This window comes from Plodia interpunctella, chromosome 3, assembly GCF_027563975.2.
Source record: "Plodia interpunctella isolate USDA-ARS_2022_Savannah chromosome 3, ilPloInte3.2, whole genome shotgun sequence".
NCBI classification, from domain to species: Eukaryota; Metazoa; Arthropoda; class Insecta; order Lepidoptera; family Pyralidae; genus Plodia; species Plodia interpunctella.
Genome location: NC_071296.1, coordinates 4,519,380 through 4,545,637, shown reverse-complemented (window position 1 = coordinate 4,545,637; position 26,258 = coordinate 4,519,380). Strand labels below are relative to the sequence as shown.

The 26,258-nt window shown below is 34.5% G+C and overlaps 3 protein-coding genes across 5 annotated transcripts in view; 1 reads left to right on the top strand and 2 right to left on the bottom strand.

Moving 5' to 3' along the window:
• Window positions 1–11,452: 11,452 nt before the first annotated feature.
• On the bottom strand, window positions 11,453–20,267 carry LOC128683633 (uncharacterized protein). The gene is made up of 10 exons (XM_053769462.2): window positions 20,035–20,267; window positions 19,439–19,623; window positions 18,729–19,044; window positions 18,281–18,486; window positions 17,601–17,834; window positions 17,111–17,233; window positions 16,330–16,513; window positions 15,774–15,995; window positions 15,222–15,394; window positions 11,453–14,892 (listed from the first exon to the last, which is right to left on the bottom strand). The coding sequence occupies exons 1-10, from the start codon at window positions 20,057–20,059 to the stop codon at window positions 14,701–14,703; spliced, it is 1,860 nt and encodes a 619-aa protein (XP_053625437.1). The 5' UTR covers window positions 20,060–20,267; the 3' UTR covers window positions 11,453–14,700.
• Window positions 20,268–21,502: 1,235 nt separating this feature from the next.
• Window positions 21,503–26,258, bottom strand: part of LOC128683419 (plasma membrane ascorbate-dependent reductase CYBRD1-like) — a 58,424-nt gene continuing 53,668 nt past the window's right edge. For all 3 annotated transcript variants that reach the window (XR_010370350.1, XR_010370352.1, XR_010370351.1), the window contains 2 exons: window positions 25,160–26,175; window positions 21,503–23,108 (listed from right to left, as the gene is read on the bottom strand). The gene's annotated coding sequence lies outside the window, so the exon portion shown is untranslated. The remainder of the gene's footprint in view (window positions 23,109–25,159; window positions 26,176–26,258) is intronic.
• LOC135310074 (uncharacterized) lies at window positions 23,312–24,685 on the top strand. Its single transcript, XM_064437088.1, has one exon. It carries the CDS (start codon window positions 23,312–23,314, stop codon window positions 24,683–24,685), a length of 1,374 nt encoding a protein of 457 aa, XP_064293158.1.

Here is a 26,258-nt window from a genome sequence, read left to right as displayed (position 1 = left end):
GCTCCTCATGACGGATAGTCAACAAAGTTCCACATCCCGTAAATAACATATAAGCATGTAATTATAAGTACCTATATCTAATGTTAATTCCACATCAAAATCATAACTCAGTTAGAATAATTTGATAAGTGAAATGTAACGTCCTTTGAAGATATGAGCCTCATTCGGGTGGACTACAGCATCCGGAACAGGCTGTATTCTTACACCACATCGTAACATATACTCGTAACAAAACAATCTGTTCAACGTTACATTACTATTTAAGTATAGATTTGCACCTTTTATTTAAGTATAAGTATATATAGTAAGCCTTATTTACTAAAAGGTTTTTAAAAATAACCTATCATGGTACCAACCCATAGGTACTTTTTAATTGACTGGCGGACAATTCAGCACTTTTTTAAGAATTGAAGTCACCTACATTAAAACAGCCTTTTATTCCAGATGGTCAAGCAAACAGCCGGTCGTAAAATCAGCTGAATCTTCAAAATTTTAAGGATTATTTTTCATAGCCTAACCGAGAAAAATGATGTAGGTACCAATGGATTTGAAAAATAATATTCCCTATCTAATGCTGTCTACCCTGAGTTCGCGATTCCGTATTCGGTTCGGCTACGGTGTGACAGGAGGTCATGTTGATTCATCGGAACGAGACCCCGGTGCCTCGTTCGCCGCAGACCCGCTACGGGACCAATCCTGTGCCATTCACACAGTTATCCACTTTATATACTAAATATGGCGACAAAACAGACGCTGTGTGTAATGAAATATTTTAGTTTGTGGTACATTACTGACTAACGCCCCGTCCCGTCTTCGATCAGGTAAAACTTAAAAAAGTAGACTATGTTTCTAATGCGTTCATTAGAAACATAGTGCTACTTTTTTAAGTTAAGACCGTTGTCTTAATTTGGTCTATCTCAGTGCCAAATTTCATCAAAATCAGTCTAGTAGTTTTTGAGTTCATTCATTTCAAACAAAAATGCAAATCTTTTCTCTTTGTAATAGTATGGGTTAGTATGGAGGTAGGGAAATACGAATAATTAGGATTAGTGCTGTGAGTTCGTTAGTTCGTAGTTAGTCGGTAAGTATATACAAAGAAGACACATTTTTTACTCCTGTTGTCGAGTGTCTAATTTCAGTATATTTATTCACAATTTGTAATAAAAAATATATTTATTTTTAATAACGCTGAATAAATAATTTCAATGCTTACATCTTTTGTTAGTAAAAACCGTATTATTCTTTTATCTAATGTAAAAAACCTTTATAGTAAAAACAATTTTGCAATGAAAACATGTTTTTATTCCAAAGGCTAATCTAATTTCAAATAGGAATTCTATGTTAATAAAGATAATCTAGTTAGATTACATCTTTATTAACATACGCTTCTAGTTCATTTTTATAAAACGTAAACATTTCATACAAATACCATAAGAACCTCGATACAATGTGAAAAATTAATGTTCAAAATAAAACCCAATCAAAAATTATTGTTCACTGCTCGTATAGTGACACAAACACAATCTTTCGTAAGTACCTAGGTATATGTCTACAATTTAGCTTGTCGTTTGGACTTGGAATTTTAATGAATAAAGTTTTATTAACTTGTTAACGCTTGCCTACAAATTTGTCCTTCCCCGACGAATTCCGACAGAGATTTTATTTATGAACATTTATTTTACGACGGAGTTTGAATCAGTTGGCTGAACAGATTGCTAACAACTTTTGTTACAATACTATCTTTGTTGGTAAAAGCCACTTCCCATGAATGTCGCTCGGCCACGTTGTCCTTACTGCCTTTGTCTATTGAAACTTACTTTCATTATCTTCGAACTACGATCCGTCAAATATGTTTAAGTAAAAATACCTATAAGTTATCTATCGTACCTGTTTTGGATTAAAGATTTTTGATTCAAGTTCTTCATCCAGCGTACCTTAATTTTTTTTCGAGTAGGTATTATTGGCATTATTGGACGATCTTCTTTACTCGGAATAATTTCCTAAATGTAACTTACACAATATTATTAGGTACCTATTCTTTAAAAATTACGTCTTCTACATTACGCGTTTTAATGTAGTTTTTTAATAAAATTACTTTTTAATTACGACAAGGTAATGTCACAAGTGCGATGACCCGTTTCTAATATTCAGGAGTGATCACTAAAGAACTACAAAGTTGATCACGATGATCCAATTAGCCCCCGTCAAAGAGGCTGACGTGTACGGTCTACAAATAAAGCTCCGCGCGTCAGTATTTGGCGCACGTGCGTTTGCAGTTTGTACTAGTTCAGTTTCAAACTTTTAATAAGGCTGCCCACACAATATAGTATCTGTGTAACAACTTAATCATTTGATTAAAAGCAGTTTTTTGGGTGGTTCAAGTTGGCGTATAGTTATATTATGTTATCTCATTCATGACATAATAATATCGTTCGGGGCATCGGGGCTGAAAAGTTAAAAATACTAATTGTAAAGAAGAATTTCTCAATAAGTCGTAACTGAATTTCTCAATAAGTCGTAGGTAGGATACATTTTCAAAAGTAGAATTGCTTTAGGTCCGAGCATCACTTCACAAACTCATAACATAGGTACATTCACAATTTAATCATGTTTAACAGATTAAAAAATATTATTTTCAATTGGTAACTGGAAAGAAGTCGCGGATAGAAGTTAGTATATATATTTAGTTATGCTTCAAGTTGCATCATCCATAAACTTATTATGAAAGCCCGCGGTGCAGCCATCCGTCACCGCAGTCGCGCGTTGCACCAAACTTGGTGAGCTGAAAGCGTCTCTTAAACTTCCGAACCGCACTTCACCACAATTTCATACCGCAAATGTGTTTACTACACAAACATTTCAATTCACCGCATTTTTACACCGTTTTACAAAATTATAGTATGTAAAACTTAAGTGCCTTAGTTTTTGTCGTTGTTGTGCCTTAGTAAACCAAGAAATAATGATACATATTAGGTACTTTTGTTTGTAATAATACAGCCGTTTTTATGATAAATTGTACAAAGTTATTAATAAGTAACATTTTATCACTTTTCTATTTGAAAGCATCCGTAGTGGAGAGATACCATAAAATGACAGATATTGCATGATCTTATCCTGTCATACGGTAGGCATGCGTGCCAATGGTCTGACAACTAAGGATGACGAAGCGGTGCCGAAGACTGTGCTAAGAGAAAAAGTAAGAAAGCGAACACTGGGCTACATTGAAGTTAAAAAAATGGACAAAACATAACAGCCTATTGATCACAAATAGTACAAATATGAATGCCCGCGCTGGGAATCGAATCCAATATAAATAGCAGAGATCGTCAATTGAACAAGGATCCGGGTAAGCGCACAAATATGAGAGACATAAGCCTTGTAAGTATATTTTCATTACTTACATTGAACTAAAAAAAATCTTGTGACAAATACTGGCTGTGAATCGTGGGAATTACCCTTGTCATATACTTTCTAAATCAGAACTATAGGACACGTTCACGCAAGGTCAATTACAAAATAACACGGAATATTCTACATAAACGTTGTTATTAAAACCCTAGATATATACTTATTGCTTTCTTGGTAGGCGGGCGGCAATCCAGGAGTAAAATGTCACGAAACATCTACTCTACAGATAACAAGGATAAGTATTGTTAAAAGTCTCAAATCAAAAGACATTTTCTGATAATAGGTACAAGTATCTAGAGATATTCATGCATTAACAATGAACCTAAATAAGTCTAGAAACTTGAAGTCTAGAAACTAGAAATACGAAACGACTTTTCGAAATCGTGTTAGTTATTTAAACAATATCTAACAAAGGCAAGTCAAGTATTAGGACATTTTGTTATTTTCCCTTATTTCTCAACATCCTGCGCAGTTTTTTCTTAACTGTTACCCCACAAACTCTAAGGTCCGGTTACTTTTTGTTAATCTACATTGTTACCTTCATTCTTAATATACTACATGCAAGCTGAATAAATATGGGAGAGCACTTAGCTTACTCTCTAGACAAGTTTATGTCAGAGGCAAGGTGTCGGCGAAGTGAATTCAATTTTAATGAGAGCGCACTGCGCCTGCACATTGGCAAGCGCATGTAATTGCATTAAATATACAAACACCAATACCGTTGGTAGGATCAGCTATGGGCCTTAATGCCCCTATTTACCCGGATTGGCTCTGTTATGGTCGAATGGTGTAATAGCATTGTGTTTACATTACTAAGCAACTAGCTGTTTACCCGCGACTTTGTTAGCGTGTAGATAATAGTTACTTCTGAGAGAATAATTAGGTACATTTTTTGTGATTAATGTTACCCATGCCAGATCACTAATTTCTAGGACCAATATTTTTCTGTGATAACCAATCAAGCCATCTTAAATCGTCTTAATACCATGATCTTCATATAAGCGTTCATCCTACATTTTATTTGGAAATAAAAAGTAGCCTATGTTTGAATATGTAACTATATGCATCCCTTCAATATAATCAAAATCGGTCCAGCTGTTTAGCCGCCAGAGCGGAACAGACAGACAGACATTTATAATATTTATAATATTAGTATGGATTTATAGCTGATACTTTCAGAAATATCGAGGAGACAATATCTGATTTCAGCTTCATTTTGTACGTGTCGTGAACACGCTATATATACTTAGACTAGTATAATCTCTTAAACATTACACATGGTTAGATTAAATTAGACGTAATTTTATTCGCAACAAAATACTTTTAGGTAGACATGTCATTGTGAAGCGACTAGCAAATTTTATCTAAAAAGAATATTATTTTGTACATTCTAAGTACTCGTGAAATTTAATACTTACAAAGCTTTTTTGAAAACAAGGTATGTAAAGTTACATTAAGGTAATGGCTAAACGTATTGCCATGTTTGATATCTTTCTGGAGTATTCATCCTAACTAGGTTTTTGGCAAATGTAATAATTTTGCGAGTTGGCCCCATTGCGCGTCTCGCTGCGCCCAAGATTTGAAATATGAGTTTAATTTTGTCTCTTGTGACTGTAATTTCACGTACACTGAGAACCGGAAGAAAATCTGATGCCGTGAAGGTAGATGCTCGCTAACTTTAATAAATTAATTCAGGTTGGTTCGTTACACCTAGTACTCTTTCGGATGACTTATATAAATATATGGAAAGTTCATCAAAGATTATTCATTTATCGTAGCAAAATGAAACTTATTTTTATTTATTGGTAAATCTCAACTAAAGCAAAGAATTATTAAAACAAAGTCATAATCATAATCACTCTGCCGCATCTGTCTGTTTTTCACCATATATTTCAATAATTTCACCACCTGAGGATGGTTTTGGTGTATAATTTATTATACAAAACATAATATGTGTTACATATTATATTATTACCCGAGCGAAGCCTGGACGGGCTTCTACTTACATATTAATAATAATTTATTTTACAACCAAGGATTCATATATGTGTCATATTTACTTAGTCTTTAGATGCTACAAGTAATGAAGGTTAGCAATATACCTAGGTGGGTAAATCTAGCTTTACATCTCTCATATTCGGTAAGTAGGTCCTTATACCCCCAAATGGGGCTTGTAAGTGTTCAATAAGCGTTCTAGGGTAATAATGTAGCTAGAAAAGCCCTAGGGCGGTAAGTAATTTTAAAAAAATTCACTCTTTCATAAAGTTCGCGTACATCTAATCATCATACTGGCAATAGACATCATGCATTCAGCCCAATGACCAAAGAGATCGCTTCGCTATTCAGCCTTGTCTTCGTATGAGTATAATAGTACAATTTTAAATATCGAACGGTGAAGCTCAATATCGTTCTTGAAAAAAAAAAGTTCTTTACTTGATTCTTTTTAATTAAAAAAAGGTGGTAATAGAAAACTTTTACTTTAAATATTGTTTGTATTTGAGATTTTTTAAAGTGCTAATTAGGAAAAAACAATTCTTGTAATGCCGGTTTTTTTCTACTTACCTCACAATCGAGATGTAAAGCAAAGTATTTAGCTCCTTCGTAATTGCACCCTCGAACTATAGATATATAAATATCTCGGGCTGCAATTCATGCCTTACAGTCCTTGGGTACTAGTCTACTATTACTAGAATCTAACTATCGATGTCTGTCTACTTTAATCTAACAATACAAAGTTTACAAATTAACGACGTTACCATTGTGTACCAGTCGACCTTGATATGGTTGTTGTTTGTTATTTTGGTATTTCGTCTCTGACCGACCCGCGTGTTACCTTCAGATACTGTCTAGACACTGCTCTATTGCCATTATGTACAGTGGGAATCGGCACGAAAGCTTCTAAACTAATACAATTTATTAAGCACAATAAAAGTAAATCCTGTGCTAGGAGCAACATGACTCACGATAGGTTTGATAGTTCATTCTAAGCGCTTTGATACTAAAGAGATTTTTTTAAGGGGGACAACAGAAGGAGGGGAGTTATAAGTTTAACATGTCTATGTATACAGGGTTTGGGTATAGTTTTTTTTTGTTATTTGAAAGAGTATTTTATCGAGAGTCTTCTTAGCTACATTTTAAAAAAACAGTATCCCTTTTCTAGCATATGAGTTAATGCCAACAACTTCGGTTTAATTTTTCTTGATGTAAGAAAAATAAAGAAAGTTCACCTTCACTTTCTTTGTTTTTCATACATTATTTCCATTAAGTTTTTCAAATAACGACCTGTTTTTTTTCGAGCCAAAGGTGTTTGTTATTACTGGGTAAAGTTTTGCCTCCACCTCCTTCCACTTTCCCCTGTCCAAGATGGCAATTTTCCCTAACAATTTTAGCTGCGCATTTTGAACAAATTTCAGTTTTACTAGGATAACTAAATGTTATGTAAAATATGTAGCCAAATGTTAAATCCGCATAAGTATGATTACTGATCACAGAAAATTCGAGTCCTACAAAACTAACTCTGACTGATTTTTAGGCTAATGAAGATACTGACATGCTAAAAAGGCTCAATTTTATCAGAATACTCTTTTTCTTTTATGCAAATGCGTGTGCATCACTTTTGCTGAACGGTTAAATTGAATTTTAACGCATGCGTTAATTTCCAAAGAATCGTGCGGCAAACGTTGTGTACCTTTACGAGACTTATGATCTTTAGAGACACATAGATCTTTATAAAATGACGTGTCCACGTTGTCACGTAGTGCTGCAGTGTTAATATTGCATCTCTGAGGACACGGCCGGCGAGGTAGGTACCTACCTACGTGGCCGGAATAACTTTATAATGTGACTAAAACACCGACAAGAGTTACTACCAGGAAGATTATAATGTATGTGCTAGAAGCGTCATATTTTTGTTTTAAGTTTACACCACTTTCTCAGGGCAAATGTATATGTACTTACTTATTTTGAGGTAGTCTTTTGGATATATGAGAAATTATGTAAGTACTTACATAAATCTTTTTATTACCTATGTAATAAAAGCCTTTAGTTTAATAATTTGACAATGAAATGATTCTGTACCTAGCTGCTATAACTACCTATACATTACCTACCTACGCATAAAATTATATCTCATACCGTGCAAATCCATACCCTGCAATACCATTTAAAGGTATGGTTGTAACAATTGTTGACAAACTTAATAAATAAAAATAAATAAATCGTTCAATAGGTCATCTCACAGCCGTGAGTAGAAATCATACACAGACAACGTTTGCACAAGGTTTGCACGGAAAAAGTACACATTTTCTCTTTTGTTTTAATTTAAGAATCACATCTCTTTGAAAATAAAAATGCAAAAACTATTTTAAGGAAAGCGTGTAAATTCAATATGTTAACATTTTCTGCAGTCATAATCCGTTGGAATATCGAGCGCACGGACATTTTACGTGAGGTCGCATCCTCGACTAGTTTAAATAGGTCAAGGCATTTGATCCGCAATCCTGGCTCTGAATAAAACTGGTAACTGTGTACACAAAATAAATATGAAGCAGAAGAGGGATGCAGGATGCAGGGGTCCTCATTTCATGTGTGTCATAAATAAATATACGTCATTGAAATTGGTTGGTTCACGTGCATATACCTATCGACCAAAGAAAACTTGACTGCAACATAGGTACTAGTTTTGCATATATGTACGTACAAAAACAACAGTTTAGCAAACCAAAAAATAGTCCTTCCTCCCTCCCTTTTTGAAGTTTATCAGTCAGTTGGTAGTTACGTAAATTGTCACTTATATAGGTAGATGTGATCTTTATGCAAAATACCATTTGCTAAATAGAAATACTTGTTTCTAGGCAAAACTGTAACATTCTGTACTCGAGCCATATTCCGACTGTTAACAATTTATTGCAGACTCATTTCGACCAGAGATTTCTATGTTTCTAACTAAGAGGTAAACAAAGCATGTGTGGCCACTGTACGTATGTAAACAGGAAATACGGACACATAAATTGTTCCTCCGTTTATTCTGCTGCGGTCTTTATACGAAGTTATATGTTATATAGACTAACGGCCCGTCCCGGCTTCGCTCGGGTAAAAACATAATAAATTATAGACTTCAACCTTCCTGAGGAATCACACTATCTATCTAATTGTGAAAACCGCATGAAAGTCCGCATGAAACAAACAGACAGACGACGCAGAGGACTTTGTCTTATAATATATAAGGATAAGTATACCTACTTAGATAAATTATACGAGATTCTTCCATAAAAAGAAATATTCAAGTTCTTATTTTTTATACTTCTTGTATAATGTTAAATGTTATTTTTTATACTTATGCACTTACGTGCCTAGGTATTTAGTTACTTTATATGTATTTTGTAAATAGCTTACACTTAACGTAATTTTCACATTGTCCATGTAACCCGTAATTCCCACCCCGTAATTCTGAAGACAGCATGAAAAGCCCGGATTAGCTGAATACTGGATTGCATCAGGGCTGCAATCGATCTAAATGTCGGCCAAGTCAAGCCACAACTCTGAATTGCCAGAGGCGAGTATTTTGTACAGTAAACCACTAACTACGCGGAAAATTCGCTCGTTTACCGTCCCCGGCATTTTCGAGCTGCGGTCCCGCTGTCGCCTCACTTTGTCGTTTTTATTCAATAAACAATCATTGTATTTCATTAATAAAAGTCAGTCATTGCGTTGCGTATACGCATATATATAACTACATATATTATATATATATAACTACATATATTTATATATATATAACTACATATATTAGTACCTAACTACAAATGATGTGAAAATATTTTTCGACGAAACGTGCTATCGATGAAGAGTGATTCTGTGAACTGTGAACAAAATAATTTATTTAAAGATTTTGTTTTTCTGATTAATTAAATATACTCACTTTTAACCATGACAACTGCAGCAGTATGCAGCACGTCATTTATTAATATATAAATGCTGTAGGTATTTTTATCTACCACGCAGGTATTTGGCCTAGGGATTTTTTCCACAGTACCCTGCAATTACACTGCCTCTCTCATCCTTCAAATCAAATTCTTTATTCAAAGATGATACATCACTTAATGACTTAAACAATTTAATTAAAACTAAGTACAGGTGGAGGACTGCTTACTTCCAAAGCGCAGGTCACCGAATCCTGCATCTTCAAACCGGAACACATCGATGCAGGTACAGCTGTATGGCGGCTGAAATGCAGTAGCTTCAACGGGAATACCACTTCTACTACCACATCGGCTTCCGTCCGTCGTTGTACACTTTGTAGGGCTTTACCGGCATAAAAGTTGTAATGACCGTAGGTATTCAAATTTATAACAATGGCTTGCAATTACAATAATAGGCCAAAACACTGCCTGTATTGAAAATTTAATAGTTTCAATACAAGATGAGAAATAACCAGGCTTCAGTTCTATTAAAATATCATTTTAAAAGTACAAGTATATTTTGTGCGTAAAAATAGGTCGCATATAGGTATAACATATTTTTTAAAACTAAGGTTAGTTTATTCCTTCAACAACCTATCTATTCCTATTTCGGTACATAGGTACCTATCTGGTACCTATGTACCGAAATAGCGTAGGCATACGATATTAAAGTTTTTTACTCTGACCTAAATGCCCACGGCAATGTAGCCCAAGTTAACATACACAAACATTTTCTTTGATGTACTTAATTATATTATCTTCCCTATTATTTTCTATCTACATAAAAAGCCGAACTATAATAAACTTAAACAATTATGCATAGAAAACCTCAGAATAGTATATTTAATCATGATTGCACTTCTGTGCAAACAGTTGGGATTAAAACTTTGATTAAAACCAGTGATGCTGCAGCTGCAGTAGAATAGCTTAGTTTAAATTCATAGTTATCGTCAATATCGCGCAAATTCCTCCCTTGCTCTCCACTTACCCTTCATGAATAATTCATGATAAATACAAAACAAACTTCTATTCTATATTTACCTACTTCTATATTATCCAGTGGAAAATGACCTGACCCTTGTTGTAAAGGAAGCTGTATTGGAATAAACAACTTAACTATAGGTGTTGTATAAAGAAATGTTAATAAGTATTATAAGTTATAAACTTTTATACAATTCGATTTTCAGAACAAAAACAAATAATTACAAATTAGCTTGGCAAATAAAAGTTAGGTACCTTCTATGAAATTTGGGACTAGTATTACAATAGGTATCTTCTTCCGCGCGAAGGGACCCCTTAGGTATTAATTTCTAAACTATGGGCTGATTATGGCGCTTCGGAAGGGTTATCATGATCTTGCCAATTTGATATGTGAACATCACGGCCTGGTCTATGATGAAAGGATGTTAGTTCTGCATCGTATGGATCCAGGGGGAATAGAGGTTTTGGGTAAAATGGCGGCAACGTATAGAACTCGGAACCGTATGGTCGAATCGCTCTAGTTATTCGGCTGTGTTTGGTACGAACGTCTTTTGAACTTTTCCCTTCGGCTTCCGCACCAGTCAAGTCCAAACTGCGGAAATGTCTTGTTTCCAGATTTCCACTATCGATGACATTGGGTAAGAATGTATTTTTGACTTTATACCTATCTCCTTCATAAAGCCACAGAGGTTGTTCAACACGTGCTCGTAAAGTGAGACTGACTTTTGGGAAATCATCGAATTGGTTCATCCAGGGTCTATTATATATCCAGCGGCACTTGGTTGCCACGGAAGTGGATTCTGCGAAGAGGACCATCCCCAAAAGAAGTACTACCCGCAACATCTTGCTTGTTTTTATGTACAGAGGCACTTACGCATGGATATTTATACTTGGATAGGAGGTAGGTATAGGAAAAATGAGATGATTTGCCGCAAAAAAGCCGCAAGCCATTGAAGTTCATAACGGAAACACCTACACGTATTGAGACCCTTAATACTGGGTTTTTTATTGTCTTTATTACACGACTAAGGTTTTTACCAGATCACAAGTACTGTCAATTATTTAATGAAAGGTAAAAATGTTCAAACGAATAAAAAAAAAGATAATGGCGACATAAAATTTTATTTAAATATGTATATTTCGACAATTTCAATCTAGATGTAGTTTTTAAGACATAAAACCTTGCGCAGAAATGCTAACAATACATACAAAGCAAGACATAGCATAGTTGATGATGATTTTTTACACAATATGGGCTTTTTGCTCGGTGGGATCAATCTTGATGGATTTATTTCTGAGTTTTTTTTTGTTTAGACTTAATATTCAGTTCCAAAACCCGTTGTTTTATTCACTGCTTATAAGATAAAGAAATATTAGAGAAGAAGTGATCTGTGATCTTATGTGGTAATAATTATATAATTCTTAACAGCATAATAATCAAAGTCACACTACGAATATTTGGCGACAATTTTGAGCACCGTTAAAAATAAACATCAGAAACGTGTTTTAAAGTACTTATTAATAAGGTCTCTGAATTTCTGGAGAGACTCAACAAGGTGTAAATATTCTAATGTCATCGATAGATAACTTCTGAATAACGAAGATTTCTCTGAGGTATAATCAAATGATCTTTAGCTGCATTGAAATATGGTATGTAATAATAAAATTGCTTTTTTAAAATCTATTTTTCTAATAAAATGTAACTATTTTTGAGTAACACCAATATATTTCTATTTTTAGTATCTTATTAACTGATAAGTAATAAAGCTTGAATAGAAACGAATTCGTTTCAATGAGATGAAGTAGATTTAAATTACGATTTGATTCGCTTATCGATAACTAATAAATATTCTTCCCTAATCTAAAAACACCCTGAAACTTTGGTCATTAAATTAAACAATTTGAGAACAATTAATGAGAAATTTAGAGTATTGAGTTGGATCAACAGCTTACGCACTACGCTCTTAAACATATGCATAATGAAAACAAACTAAATTCGAATAAGTACATTACAACAGCACAAAAATTAACAAATCAACAAAAAATAATGGGGTATAATCATATAATTTACAAATTATTTGTTTGTATGACTCTCAGTAATAATTTCAAAACATTTATGAATAATTATTTTATCTAATTACAAGACTAATAATATGGTTAATAATTTTAAATAGTTGAGTGTATGAAAAATATAATGAGTGAACGTCCATTTACATAAATTTACTTTTTGTGTTAAATAGGAATTTAAAGATATACAATAAAATCGTAATCTACTTACGTATTAATGACTAAATTTGACTAACATACATTTTGTGAGATTAGTAAGTCGACTTGCAAAAATATTAACTCTGTGTATTATTAGTAAGTACATAATATTTGTGACAAGATTATCATAATAATTTAGGCTCAAAGATATATTCAAATAAATCACTTGCAATATAAGTGTTGAATGAGAACCTAGTGGCATCCAAATTTGAAGTACCAAATTCTTCAATCAATAGTAAAAAGGATATGCAATTAAATTTTGGTCTTGGATATAACTAGAAAAAAAAGACCCTACAAATTTGTAGTAATAATACTAAAGAAGTTTAGAAATAATTTCAAACAGAACAAAAATATTTTTAGGCCGAATATGTTACGAATATGATGTTTTATATATTCATATTTTATGTGGTTGTTACTGTATTTATGAATAAGTAGAGGACTACCGCCTTCGTATGTCAAAAATATACCACTGAAACTTTTCAGCTAATCATAACGTGCCAAACCAGTCCATTATATCTTGGTGTGGAAATGGGTATTCCTTTATCATTTGTTTGTTTGATATAACTTTATTTCACAAGAAATACAAAGCCACATGATTATCGTATTCATATTCATCTAGAATTACGAGCGAGATAGCACAAGCCATGCTTTTTTATTTAAAACCTAATACAGTAGTAATTGATTGATTTTATAATTCGATTCGATTCGGAGTAGGATGCTCTATTCTGGATCGAATATACCAGCGGACCTTCTATCTGTGGTCAACCTGTACAGTTGTATGAATGAACACTGTTTAAATCTTTAAAGCATATGTAATTGACAGCTTATAGGAATAGTAACTAAATATTATGTTATTAATAATATAGCAATATATTTGGCGTAGCCGACATTATCAAAATGCCGCCGTTAATATAGTAAGATGAATCCCATGTATATTAATATCAATTAGAAAATGTAGTCGCCAATTATCTTAATTAATAATTATAACACATTATAATGCGCGCCACGAGAGCTGGGACCTGACGTGACGTTTGCCTGTGCAACAGCAAAATTTGTCCTATAAATATCATCAGCGCAGGCCAACCATAGACATAACATGTCCCAACTCTCGTGGTGCGTTTTATACTTGAAAAAACCATTAATAAATGCATTCCATGAGATTGTGCACTAACAATATAAGAAGCGTATGGATGATTTTTTAATTTAGATGATACAGTATACATATAAACAAACATTCTGAACAGATATTTCTTTCTAAATTTACGTGTATATCCTATGATATCAATGACATATCCCGAGATCTTACGAACACACATTCGCATACACAATACCGAACATAATACGCGATGCAATGTCGGTGAAACACAGCCAAATTGAAACACTGATTGTACATTCAGCCCATAAATATAGAGATAACTTAAATAAATTATCCAATATGACGCCAATAATATGCGCCCAAAGTTTGACCTTAAATGTAATTTAATGACGAAACTCGACACGGTACACTTTGACTACTCAAAACGCACACAGGTGTTTTTTGTTCTTAGGAACATATACGTTGCGACATGGCAGCAGTCAAAATTCTTTCATCCCTATTCTGATGAAACAAAGTGCATTTTTGTGATTCGACGAGAAAATAGCAGCCAATACATATGATATTTGCCCTAAAATAGATATTAGTGAAACTAACAAGATTCTCATTTTTTACAAGAGCTCAGTTTGCAAAGCAGATGTAACAACAGCTATCTGTAAAACACATGCCGTCATATGCCGTCGTCTCTCTCACAAAACAGGCAAACCTGATGAGAAGTGGACGACCTGAACTTGAAGAGAACAACCATCATCTCTAAATGCGATTTACTTTGGAACATACAGTAATCTGCATCGCAAATTCGTATCATCAAATAACATAAATATTTTTAATACTAATGCGTTCCTAACAACTGAGTTGCATTTGAATCGTTCTGTCTTCTTCGTTCGAGTGTTATTGCTAACACTGGTGTCAGACTTTACTCAAGTCGCCTAAGGCATCTGCCGTGACGTAGTAAAGAAACGTTCTGTAGTAAAAGTTTATGGTTTCTTTCTCTTAGGCCTTGAAGTACTGCGGGAATTCGTTGGAGATGGAGCGCACCAAAGTTTGGTCGTCGCGGCTGACTTCCCCCTCCTCGCAGAAGATCCTCGCGAAACACCGCAGCAGGTCCTGCCGCCGGTGCAGGTGAGCACCGTAGTCCGTATTCCTGATGATGCCTTGCAGGATCTTCAGGTATTGGAGGCGGCGCTGGGGGAATATGTTTTTATTCGATTAAAATGATAAATGTCGAACACTTAGGTCGCCGCAAAGCACGGAGTCAGCGTAAAAAAAGACTCAACGGCTCATGCAAAATTTCGAGGTTTATTTTTTGAACACAACACACCCAGAGTCGCATACAAATATCTACCCGCACAAGTACACATATTTACCCACGTTGGGAATCTTCCCAGCATGGGCAAATATTTGGGAAATTACTGTTAGAAATATACTATTATACTACTTCTATTGATTAAATAACCAAGGACCTTCAAATATTTGTAGCCATTTCATTATTTTTTATCCTATTTATGTGTTACCGAATCGCCAGGAGACAAGTCGGCCAGCTGCCTCACGATAATGTCTATGGCCACGTTGACATCATTTGTGTAGAAGTAATCGGCGGTCTTGGTGCGGCTGAACAGGTCTATGACCAACTTTAGCACCGCGTGCGCCGGCGCAGGCTCGTGGTCGAAGATGTGCACCGGGTCCTCTGGAAATAATTATGACCATGATGAGACATATATACTAAATCAGTTTAACTCCTCATATGTCACAAATAATAATTAGAAAGATTTTTAAAATATTTTTTATTTTCGTCACAGACTATTTTTGGAACTAATTCGCGGACATCTTCATACATTTTGTAAAGTGTGTTTTCATTACGATTCTCCTCGGAGAGAACTCATATTTTTCTGAATGGAGCAATCACCAATAATTTAGTTACCCCGTTATTTAACTTTGTGCAAAAAATATCTGGTTAGAGTCCGTCTTAGCAGATATATCGCTTTGGTGCATAAATTGTGTAAAAAATTTGGATGTTGATAGGAAGCATTCGTTTTTCATTCAACAAATTAATAATATGGAGTTACCTTCTCTATTCAGAAGTAGAAGTATCTTCTCGCAAAAGGTCTTAGCATTGTCTCTGGTCTCCAGTGCATTGAGCAGTATGTTATCAGCCATTGTTTCGAACTGAAGGTTGTAAGCTAGTAGTAATGTGAGGAACAGGTCCGGAATCTGCTCGTCCACATCCGTTTCCGGCGGATCTTCGATCAGTTCTAGCAGGAACTGGGCAAACTCCACGCCTAGTTGTTCTGAAAACACAAGGGCGAAATGTGAGTTTGCAATTCATCAAAATTGAACTCACTATCGAGTCGATACGCAGTAAGACGCAGCTACTACCATAGACGACTACCATACCGCAACGTGATTGGTTAGCTGCGACATGTGTTAAGGCGGATTTATCGTTGTAAATTAGGGTTACAAGCTTTTATTTAACTTTGTGAAGTTAAATTTGACCCGCTTTTCACAGGATTGCTAAGTCTCAGAAGCTGACAAGTAAATTCTTCAGTCTTCCGGTATTTCTCACGCTAACATTATTTGTACCATTAATGACATGAGATTTTTTTGTAAATTGGTAATATTTACCAAAGTGGGTGATCGGCAACTTGTCGCCCATAGACAACACCATAGACAGCAGAAGCGCGGAGTGGGACAAACGGCTGACCGCACGAGGGTTATCACGCATGTCTCTGGCTATTTCCGCCGGAAGCGCTGACAACGCCAATGTAGCCAGCGCTGTACGCTCCAGGCCACACATCACGCCGAATGCCTGTTATTATACAATGTTGTATGAAGTACTCTATGGACATATATCGCAAATATTTATTTAAGTAAGTTAAAATACTGTTTAATATCACAATATTTTTGACCTTCGCCTAGAGAGTCAGGAAAGTACAGATTAGAACATAATTATCATCAAGAGGTTTTATTTGATTGATGTCCAAATCGCTCCAACCCTATGTAAGTCAAGCATGAATACATATATAAGAAATTTAAACTATGAACAAGTTGAGCTTGACTGTTTGAAGTTGAAACAGGCAAGGGGCGGTTTTATAAACTTGTGTTCAAAAAGCATTGAACTGAGTGTATCTGCTCACACAACAGCGTCTTTTTATCGCATTATAACTTTTTAAAGTATTTTGAGTACTGTGCGTTGAACGTCGAATCTTGTTAGTCATAAGTACAGTCGACTCCATATCAAGTTGCCCGCGATAATAGGCGAGAATTTTCAGTGAATTTGGGATGTCAATGTACATAGGAAAGTTTTTAGTACAATCTGTCGACTGTACTGAAACTTTCTTTTGTACGCAAATTGTAATAGTAATAAAACAATAATTTTTAACTCAAACTATAAAACTTTTATTACCTGCAACAAAAGTTGTCTCAGCGGCCATCGAGTTTCCATCTGATAATACTGCACGAGTGTGCTCACGTAAGCGTATTTGTGGCTGCTTAGCACATGTTGCGATATGTTCACATCAGCGTTTGACTGTAATAAACAATACGAAACAATGTTGGTATTATTATAAATTATCATATTATATATCTAATTGACAAAACGAGTTGTGTTGAATGTGAAAGCTTATATTGTAGATAGAACCTAAATTATAATAAAACCAACCACGATGTCGACAGGACATTGTTGAAATTAATGTTTACTTCACATCGTTATAATAAAGGATAGTAATGTTTTCAGGTCCACACTTATTTACGAATTATTGTATGGAAAACATACTCTAAGCTAAAATATGTTTTGTCTCTTTCTGTCTATTTCAAATACTATAAAGTGCGGTAGTTAAGAGTGGGGGGCCTAGTATCCCCATCTGTATAGCCGGCAATAAACAATTAACACTCACCATCACTGAAATAAGTTCAAGCAACTGTGTTTGTATATCATGCGCATCGTCATGCAACGCCCAGCCCCTCTGTTGTGCATCATTGGCCGCTTTGGACAGCGAATTCAAAGCCGTCATCATCCGAAGGGCGTCAGGCGCCGCGTCTATAGCGTTCTTGGGACATGTGATGTTGCTGTTCGCTTCTCGGAGAAGAGCGTCTATGATCGACCTTGCTGCTCCACCAGGGAGGAATTCCTGAAAAGAGTAACAATTTTTATTTGTAACTTCTAATTGGTATTGGACATAACAAATAATAAATATTTTTGCACAAATCATTTGAGTTAGTCTCAAAGATTAAGACTAAGCATAAGAAGTGACTTAAGGGACATATCATTATAACCTAGTCAGCTGAATAGTGACATAACACCTGAGCTTGTAAATTGTAAGGTATTTTTTGTGCAAGAGAGAGACCTCTGATAAGATCCAGTACATATAGCTGCAAGAGAAAAATAAAAAAGACTTACACACATGTTGTATTAATCCAACTAATTGGTGCAGTTACTTGAAGATTAATATTTTCAAGGGTAAATAAGTGTATGGTACACATTTATTTTAATTTAAGGCATAGAACCTTCAAACGAAAGATGTTATTGGCATAAAAGAAACAAAGAAGTCTCTTAAAGTTAAAAATAAAAACCTACCCTTAATGATATTAAGACAGTCTCTACAGCTACTTTAGACATTTCATGGCTAAGTTGTGTCTCCTTGCGCACAGCCTGTACTATCTCATAGATTGCATTTGGCTTGATGCTTTCACTGCTGTCTTGACTATCGTCCTGGTTGTCTGTATCAGAGGATAGTTGGTTTGAAGATGTTTTTGCTACTGGTTTCTTCTTTGGCCCTTCGTCTGGAAAATTAACAACCATTCTTAAAGCTGACCATTAGGCTACTGATACCATTAAGCAAACAGAAATTGTTTAACCCACCAATATTCAATATTGAGTTTCAATGAATAAATTCTTATTCTAATGAAGTATTTTTCAACACTCCCAATTCTGTCACAAAGAAGAAACAATTCTTCTATGTCACACTTGTGATTTTATAAATAATTTTAATTTTACAAAATATACTTTATAATAAAATCAATACCTTTAGAAATGCTATTGTTCTGAGATTTGGGTGGTGATTGTGAAGATTCCCGTTCCTCAGACATTTGCTGCTGTGACACAACAGGCCTCAAGTCGAATGACGGAGACACTCCATTGGGAGGTGTGGTATCATCCAGCCGCGGAGGTGGTTTGGGCGCCTGTGGCTTCTTACTTTGGGGCTTCGTAGACATCTGAATAAGCTTCCTCTTTTCAACTAATCTGGTTAATAATTCTTGTTTTTGCGTTGATACAGCATTGCTATCATTTAAATTCTTGATGCAATCATTGAGGAATGCCAAAAAGAAATCTGGTTCAGCCTGAAAAACACTTGCTAATAAGACACAAATCAAACAGAAGCATGGATTGAGAATGATAAGTAAAATTAAGTGTAACTACACTAAAGTGCTTATTAACATCTACATTACGAACCAGTTAAAATGAGCCAGTCGAACAATTGTTTAACTATTGTGTATGTATTCTGCACAATTGATGTGCCAAACATTAAAACGTAAATTAATATTTTTTTTCAAGTATTTTTTAACCAGAATAAATGTATGGTGAAGTCAACAAAAAGTGATCACTGGCTGTAAAATGAATGGTACATAGGATGTTGGAAGTAGAAGTGTATGTCAATTATTCCATTGAGAGTAGAGACCTTCATTCATTAAATTTCAAGGTCAATTGAGCACAATAATTGTATCATTTGCTTACCTTGACTGAAGCAACATAATTGGAGGGGACAAACCCAACTTGACCCTTCCTATTGACAACATGCCACCAATTCCTTTGCTTAGTATTATTTTGTTGAAGAAAGAAAAATTCTCCTTCACAAAAACTCAAGGTTTTTGCCAAAGTTGCCTCAAAATCATAAAGTGCTTTCAGCATTTCATAGTCATCTATAAAAGAAATATAAGTATATAAGTACTATGTTATTATCTACACGAATTTCATAAAGAGGAAGTGTTTATAAGTTTGTGATAATCTTCAGAAGTAGTCAACAGCTTTCCAAATTTGTTTAATCAGTAGAAAATTGGGTTATTACTGAGTGACATAAGTTACTTTTTATCCTATTATTCCCACGGGAACGAAGTGCCAGGACGCAATATTTCCTATCTAAAGAAACATTCATGATAATGCCCCATAAATAAACCAAAACCAAATGCATACCTAATGCATATTGGTTTTGGTTTTATTTATGGGGCAACCATTGTAACTACTAAAAGTAATAACAATCTTTTAGAAGTCATGATCTACACTCGTGAAAACCCGGAAACAATTTTATAAAATGTGAAAATACAATAACAAACCGAAACCATTTTGACCATCGCCCATCTTTGAGTTTGGTAGATCCAAGTTCAACACCGGATAAAATAAGGAAATTATCTTGTTCACTTGAGCAGTTCCATAACGAAGATAGCAACAATAAGATTAACTTTTCTTTCGTTTAATATTTCTCAAAACAAAATAGAGAATATTGATCAATTTATTTAAATCTTAGAATGTAGGGTAGGTACCTACATATGTAGGTATTTTTAACAACAAATAAATCAATATGACATGACAATTTGACAGATGTCACCTTTAACATTGACATTACTAATAAAGCTGATTTATATTGATATAGTTGCTAGGATCCAGCTGTGTTTTGCACACGAACACAGATTTAAGAACATGTAATGTAAGAACATTACCTTGCATAGAGACTATTTAGTTTACTAGGGCTTGATGTAGTTCTTAATTCTTACAGATAATTCTTATTATTCTTATTATAATTCTTATTATCTGTAAGAATTAAGAACTACATCAAGCCCTAGTAAACTAAATAGTCTCTATGCAAGGTATGCAAAAAAATGGCATAGATTAGCGAACGATCTATCGTAATCAAAGAGTATGTCATGTGATCATAGACTTTAAGAGGTCATGTCCGGTCTAGTCAAACGCGCCAAAATGCGGTCGTTTGAAAAACTTTTTATTTAACAATCTACATAATTTTGACTCAAATTTAGGTGAATTATTTTTTTAAATTTGGTATTATTAATGTGAATGATCACTTAAAAATATGAAATAAAAATAAGCACATTTTATACAATGAACAGCTAGATTACGTTTTTTAACTAACACAGAATCGCCTTTCTCGTGTATTGTAAGTTTTCTGGTTCCTTGCGGACGGAAAGTCTACATCTAAATATAATAGGTAGGTAAAGTTAAAAGAAAACATAGTGAGGAAACTTGCACACTTGTCGATTGTTATGATAGTCTGTGCGACCATTTGCCACTAGTTGGCGATAGGTGTCAATTCGCCTAAAGGCATGTGAATTCAAAATATATTTCACATACCTTTAGGCGACTTGACATCAGTCTTAGCAATAACATATTCGAGGTTCTTTACAAAACTTACTGCTACTCCAAACGTAGGTAGATTTTGGGTTCTAACTGTGCATTCATTGAGAAGAAATTTCCCTTCTCAAATCACGGTTATCACGGTCATTGGACCATATCTCGACCATAGGTAAGTACCTTGGTACTTGCTTTAGACCTCTTGATGTTTGATGATAAATGTAGAAACTATTTACAAAACATCTAAAATTAGTTCTCCCATTTTCGGATGTCACGTGCTTAAATGGCATTTTCTAGTTTTAAATAACTTTTCTATCTGGGTAGGTAGATAACGTTTTTCGCAAGTATTTATCATAATTTTAGGCATTGTTTTTAGTGGGTGAGATAGAAATTGTAAATAAATAAAATATTCGTAGGAGGAACTAAGTAAAACACGTGTTTATTAATACAAGTATTTAATGTACCATTATGAATGCCGTATAAATATTTCAAAAGTTAAAACAGTGATAAAATTCATATTAACCAATATAACTGCAGTCAACTCAACTAGAAATTATGTTTCATTGACACAATAGCAAATATTCCAAAGTAACCAACTCGAAACCTCGAAGACCGTCTGTACGAATGCAACTTAGTAAAAATAAACTATCATTACATTAATAAGCAGGTACTGTATTCAATTACTAGGTGCATTTTCAAAATATAACAAATCGGTAGATAGTATTTCTACCTAAAGTATTTTAGGGGATAGGTGGGCATACAGTTCGTTACTCGGACTAAATAATAAAAAACAAAGCCTTGCTGTCAAATAAGTGAAAGATATTGTACCATTTCATTCATGTATTCTAGGGCAAAAAACTTTGGCTGACACAGCGCTTCATACAATTAATTAAGGTTGAATAAGTGGGTACCTAATTTCTAATAAAAGTTGCATCAAAAATCGCTGCTGTGGTAGGTACAAACCAGGATTCTATAATAATATAAAAAGTTGGCCCCATTTCGTCAAAGGGATCCACAAAAACTGGAATATTTAAAATTTGTAAATACTTTTTCGCAAAAATCATAGCAAATCCTGTATTTTGATACAAAAGGACCTACTTATGAATGCAGTCTTACGGATTGTATATTTTCAAAAATAACACTTGGAAATCATCAAATGCCTTCTTGGAATGCAATTTACAAATTGATCTTTTACATATCCTCATTCACTACACAAGAAAAAAGGTATTTAGGTTACCCTCTTACAAAAAACACCTTGAGCATTATCCTAAAAGTATGATAAACATGCTACATGTATTTTATGTATCTATGTATATAATAATACACAGTAATAATTGATTACAATAAACATTATGACGACTTTACACCGAATTTGGCAACTTGGATGAACACTTGTCTCATTTAAAATGCTTATCTACGACCATGTTCTCATTCAAATATTTTTTTTTGCAGAAAAAGTGTTAAAAATATGGCACTTGTATATTCTCGAAGAAATAATAACCATATAGATGTGGTACGGTGTAATGCCGGATGTAACCAGGGATAAAACTACCCGCCTTTTTTCACACGAGAATAGGTACAAGCACCGTCAACCTAATAAGTACAGAGATGAATTTTATCAATCAAAACATGTTAAAAACAGTTCAAATTAAACTCATATTTCCAATTTCTATATGTACTTACAATGTTAATTTATTAGAGAAACAAAGTAGTTTAATTGCAAGCAGACTCGCAAGATGTCAGGTGTCGCCAATGTTCTGCATTCCTTACACTGATCAATAAATATTTAATAGTAAATATTCGCTACGACTCCATCACATTCTACATCTATCGAACACTCGCACATTACATTAATTAGATTAAAAATTATATACAGTTTATCCCTAAATATCTTATGAACTATCCTATTTTATTTGGTAGAAACCAAAATTCGATATCTAAATGTGTATGGCCTCTGATGTATTCGTTCGTGAATGACGATTTGGAATAGATTTGCCGTCCAATTTCTTTGTATTTAACCACTTTCAAAAGATCTGCATATATACTTATAAGTAGAACCGCCTAAATGAGTCCTCGCCCGCGGAGTACAAGGGGCGCGGGGGTACGACGACAAAGGGGACCGAGAGAGGTGCGGGCGGCGGGCGCATTCTTGTAAAAACTCAGTTCGCTCGCTACGCGGTTAGCGATCACACGTGTTGACAGTTGCGGACGCCTTGTGAAAGTTATACATGAGATTACATTCTCAAGATGAGTCGAAATGTTTTCGGACATAGAATTAATAGTCAGTGCAAACAAATGGCGTTTAACGTATATGAATATTTTAGAAAAAAGAAACTCGACCCAAATTCTGATGAATATAAACAAGATATACCTTTAAATAAAACTGTAGCAGAAGTTACTGGATTATCAGAAAAGACTGTATCTAGAATTGTACAACAAGGGAAAGCATTAAATGACAACGAGAGATTTAAATCACCAAGAAAACCAAAACAGGTTCGTAGAAAAAGAGTGGAAATAGACGATTTCACAAAAGGAGTGGTAAGAAGAAAAGTCACTCAGTTTTACACAATTTTCAAAAAAATACCTACTCTGAAAACTTTGAACGCTGTACTTAGAGAAGAGAATATATTACACTGCGGCAGGGAATATTTAAGGCTATTATTACATGATCTAGGTTTTAAATTTAAGAAATGCGGATCTAAAAGGAAACTCCTTATCGAACAGCCAAATATCACATCGTGGAGGTGGAAATACCTAAATACTATTAAAAAATATCGTAGAGAAAGAAGACATATTTTATACCTTGACGAAACTTATGTAAACGCGTCTCATAACGTTTCAAAATGTTGGCAATCAAAGGATGAACTTGGCGTTCTATCTCATATTGGTAAAGGGGACCGTTTGATCATCGTACATTGTGGAGGTCAAATTGGATTTGTAGACGGAGCCCTTGTGATATTCAAATCCAAATGTAAAACAGGTGATTATCACGATTCTATGAATTTCGCAAATTTCAGTAAATGGATAAATGAAAAGCTCATGCCTAATATACCGCAAAATTCTGTCATAGTAATGGACAACGCAGCTTATCATTCGGTTCGAGAAGAGAAAAAGCCAACTATGGCTTCTACCAAGCCAACTATGCAAGAATGGCTACGACGACATAACGTGCCTTTTGATGAAAAACTTAGAAAAGATGACTTATATAAATTAATTAAAAGCCATTTCACAGAAGATATTTACAAAATTGACGAGGTATTGAAAAGAAACGGACACGAAGTATTGCGTTTGCCTCCATATCACCCAGACCTGAACCCCATTGAGTTGGTCTGGGGTGATATCAAAGGACAATTAGCACAAAAAAGTATCGACTCTAATTTGGACCAGAAAAAAGAAATATTAGAGAGATTATTTGCTGAATATCCCAAAGAGAAATGGGAGAATTGTGTTAAACACGTGATTAAAATCGAAGACGAATATTGCAAACATGATGGAGCACTAGATGAAGTTGTTGATTTTATTATTAATGTGCAAGACGATTCTGATGATTCTGATGATGGCTGTTTCGAAAGTGAAGAATCAAGTTCCAGTGATACTGATATTATGGACATAAGTGATTGATTTATAATTTTGATAAATTTTGCATAAATAAATATTACATACATAACTTTATTACCTTTTTTTACCTACATATCATACCTATATATCATAAAATCACATTTTTATCGAATTGTTTTGTATGAAAAATAAAAATTTGAAAATAACAATAATCGAAAAATGCTTATGCTATTTAATTCATGTACGTGGTCTCGTTGATACCATGGAGATATGGGATAACAAAAGGAACACGTTGTATAGTTTACAGTTGTTTCATTCAAATTTTGTATAGCCATTATTAATTTTTTAATAAAAATCTTCACCTGTTTGCCGCTAACCACTATGACTTCACATATCTCAAGAAATGTCCAGTAACATTTCGCCTCTTGTATTACACGCTACGCTCGACCGCCGCCCGCACCTCTTTCGTTCCCCTTCGTCGTCGTACCCCCGCGCCCCTTGTACTCCGCGGGCGAGGACTCATTTAGGCGGTTCTACTTATAGTTAACTTACACGGCGATTTATTGATCTAAAACTATCTCTACCTACACATTTTACCACAGAACAGCGAGCGTAGGAGTTGAAATGGAAATGAATTTCTACTTCGATGAATATTTTTATTACATCTTTAATTTCTTAAAATTGTACCTTCATCTCCAATTCAATCATATAGCTTCAGTTATTTGCAATCTACTCGCTTACATTTATAGCAAAAACGGTTTTGGAAATAATTGTAAGTAAATCTATATTTTAATATCAGTCGAATAAATTTTGACTAATGGCCTCTCTCACAAACCTAATCTAATAGGTTGATGAAATAAAGGTGAGACGGATTAAACTTACAATAATGTCTTTAATTGCGTGTTCTCAAAACACATCCAAATTAGAACAACGCACAACCTCGAGAACAATAAACTTGCCGAATAAAATTTGTAAAACTAAAGTTAACAAATTGAGCTAATCCGTTTAATTTTGCTACAATCAGTGGGTCTTTAATGACATTGTTAGGTCTTTTCTTACAGGAAATTATTTTACAAAGGAAGATGGAAGATATTCGAGTTTATGATAAACCTATTACGCACATAGTCATGGTGTTCTCACGATTGAACAGGCATAAAATCGAATGCACGTTGTTAAAAATGTAGAAAAAAAATTGGATACAAAACGCCGATTGATCGATTTCATCAAATCCCTTATAGATATAATTAATCTTCCTGAAAGAATTAGATAAACTTAGAAACAAGACTATAACCAAATATCTAGGTTAACATTTAAGAAAATCTTTACTCATTCCTTCTATTCGACCAGTATTTTGTATCCAAGTATGTTATTGCTATGGCGCAGTCGGTGGGTCGCAGTGCATTTAGCTCGGGTGCTGGGCAGCGACCTTGCGGATACGGTAGCCGCCAGTGCCACGTACAGTGAACAGGACGACGATAGCCACGGCCACGATGGAGATCCCAATAGCGTTGGTCACGATGGACTCTTCATCTAGTTTCTCGTACTTCTCTTTCCTGCACACCGCATGCCCCAAGGTTAGTATGGCATTAAAAGCAATAGTGTATAAAAACAAGGCTTAGAAGTTCGAATTTTGTAA

Coding starts and splice junctions, on each gene's coding strand:
- LOC135310074 (XM_064437088.1), top strand. CDS start 23,312: ATGAGTCGAAATGTTTTCGGACATAGAATTAATAGTCAGTGCAAACAA.
- LOC128683633 (XM_053769462.2), bottom strand. CDS start 20,059: ATGGGCGATGGTCAAAATGGTTTCG. Junction 19,045..19,438: donor ATTATGTTGCTTCAGTCAAG/GTAAGCAAATGA, acceptor AGTGTTTTTCAG/GCTGAACCAGATTTCTTTTT. Junction 14,893..15,221: donor ACTTGTCTCCTGGCGATTCG/GTAACACATAAA, acceptor ATATTCCCCCAG/CGCCGCCTCCAATACCTGAA.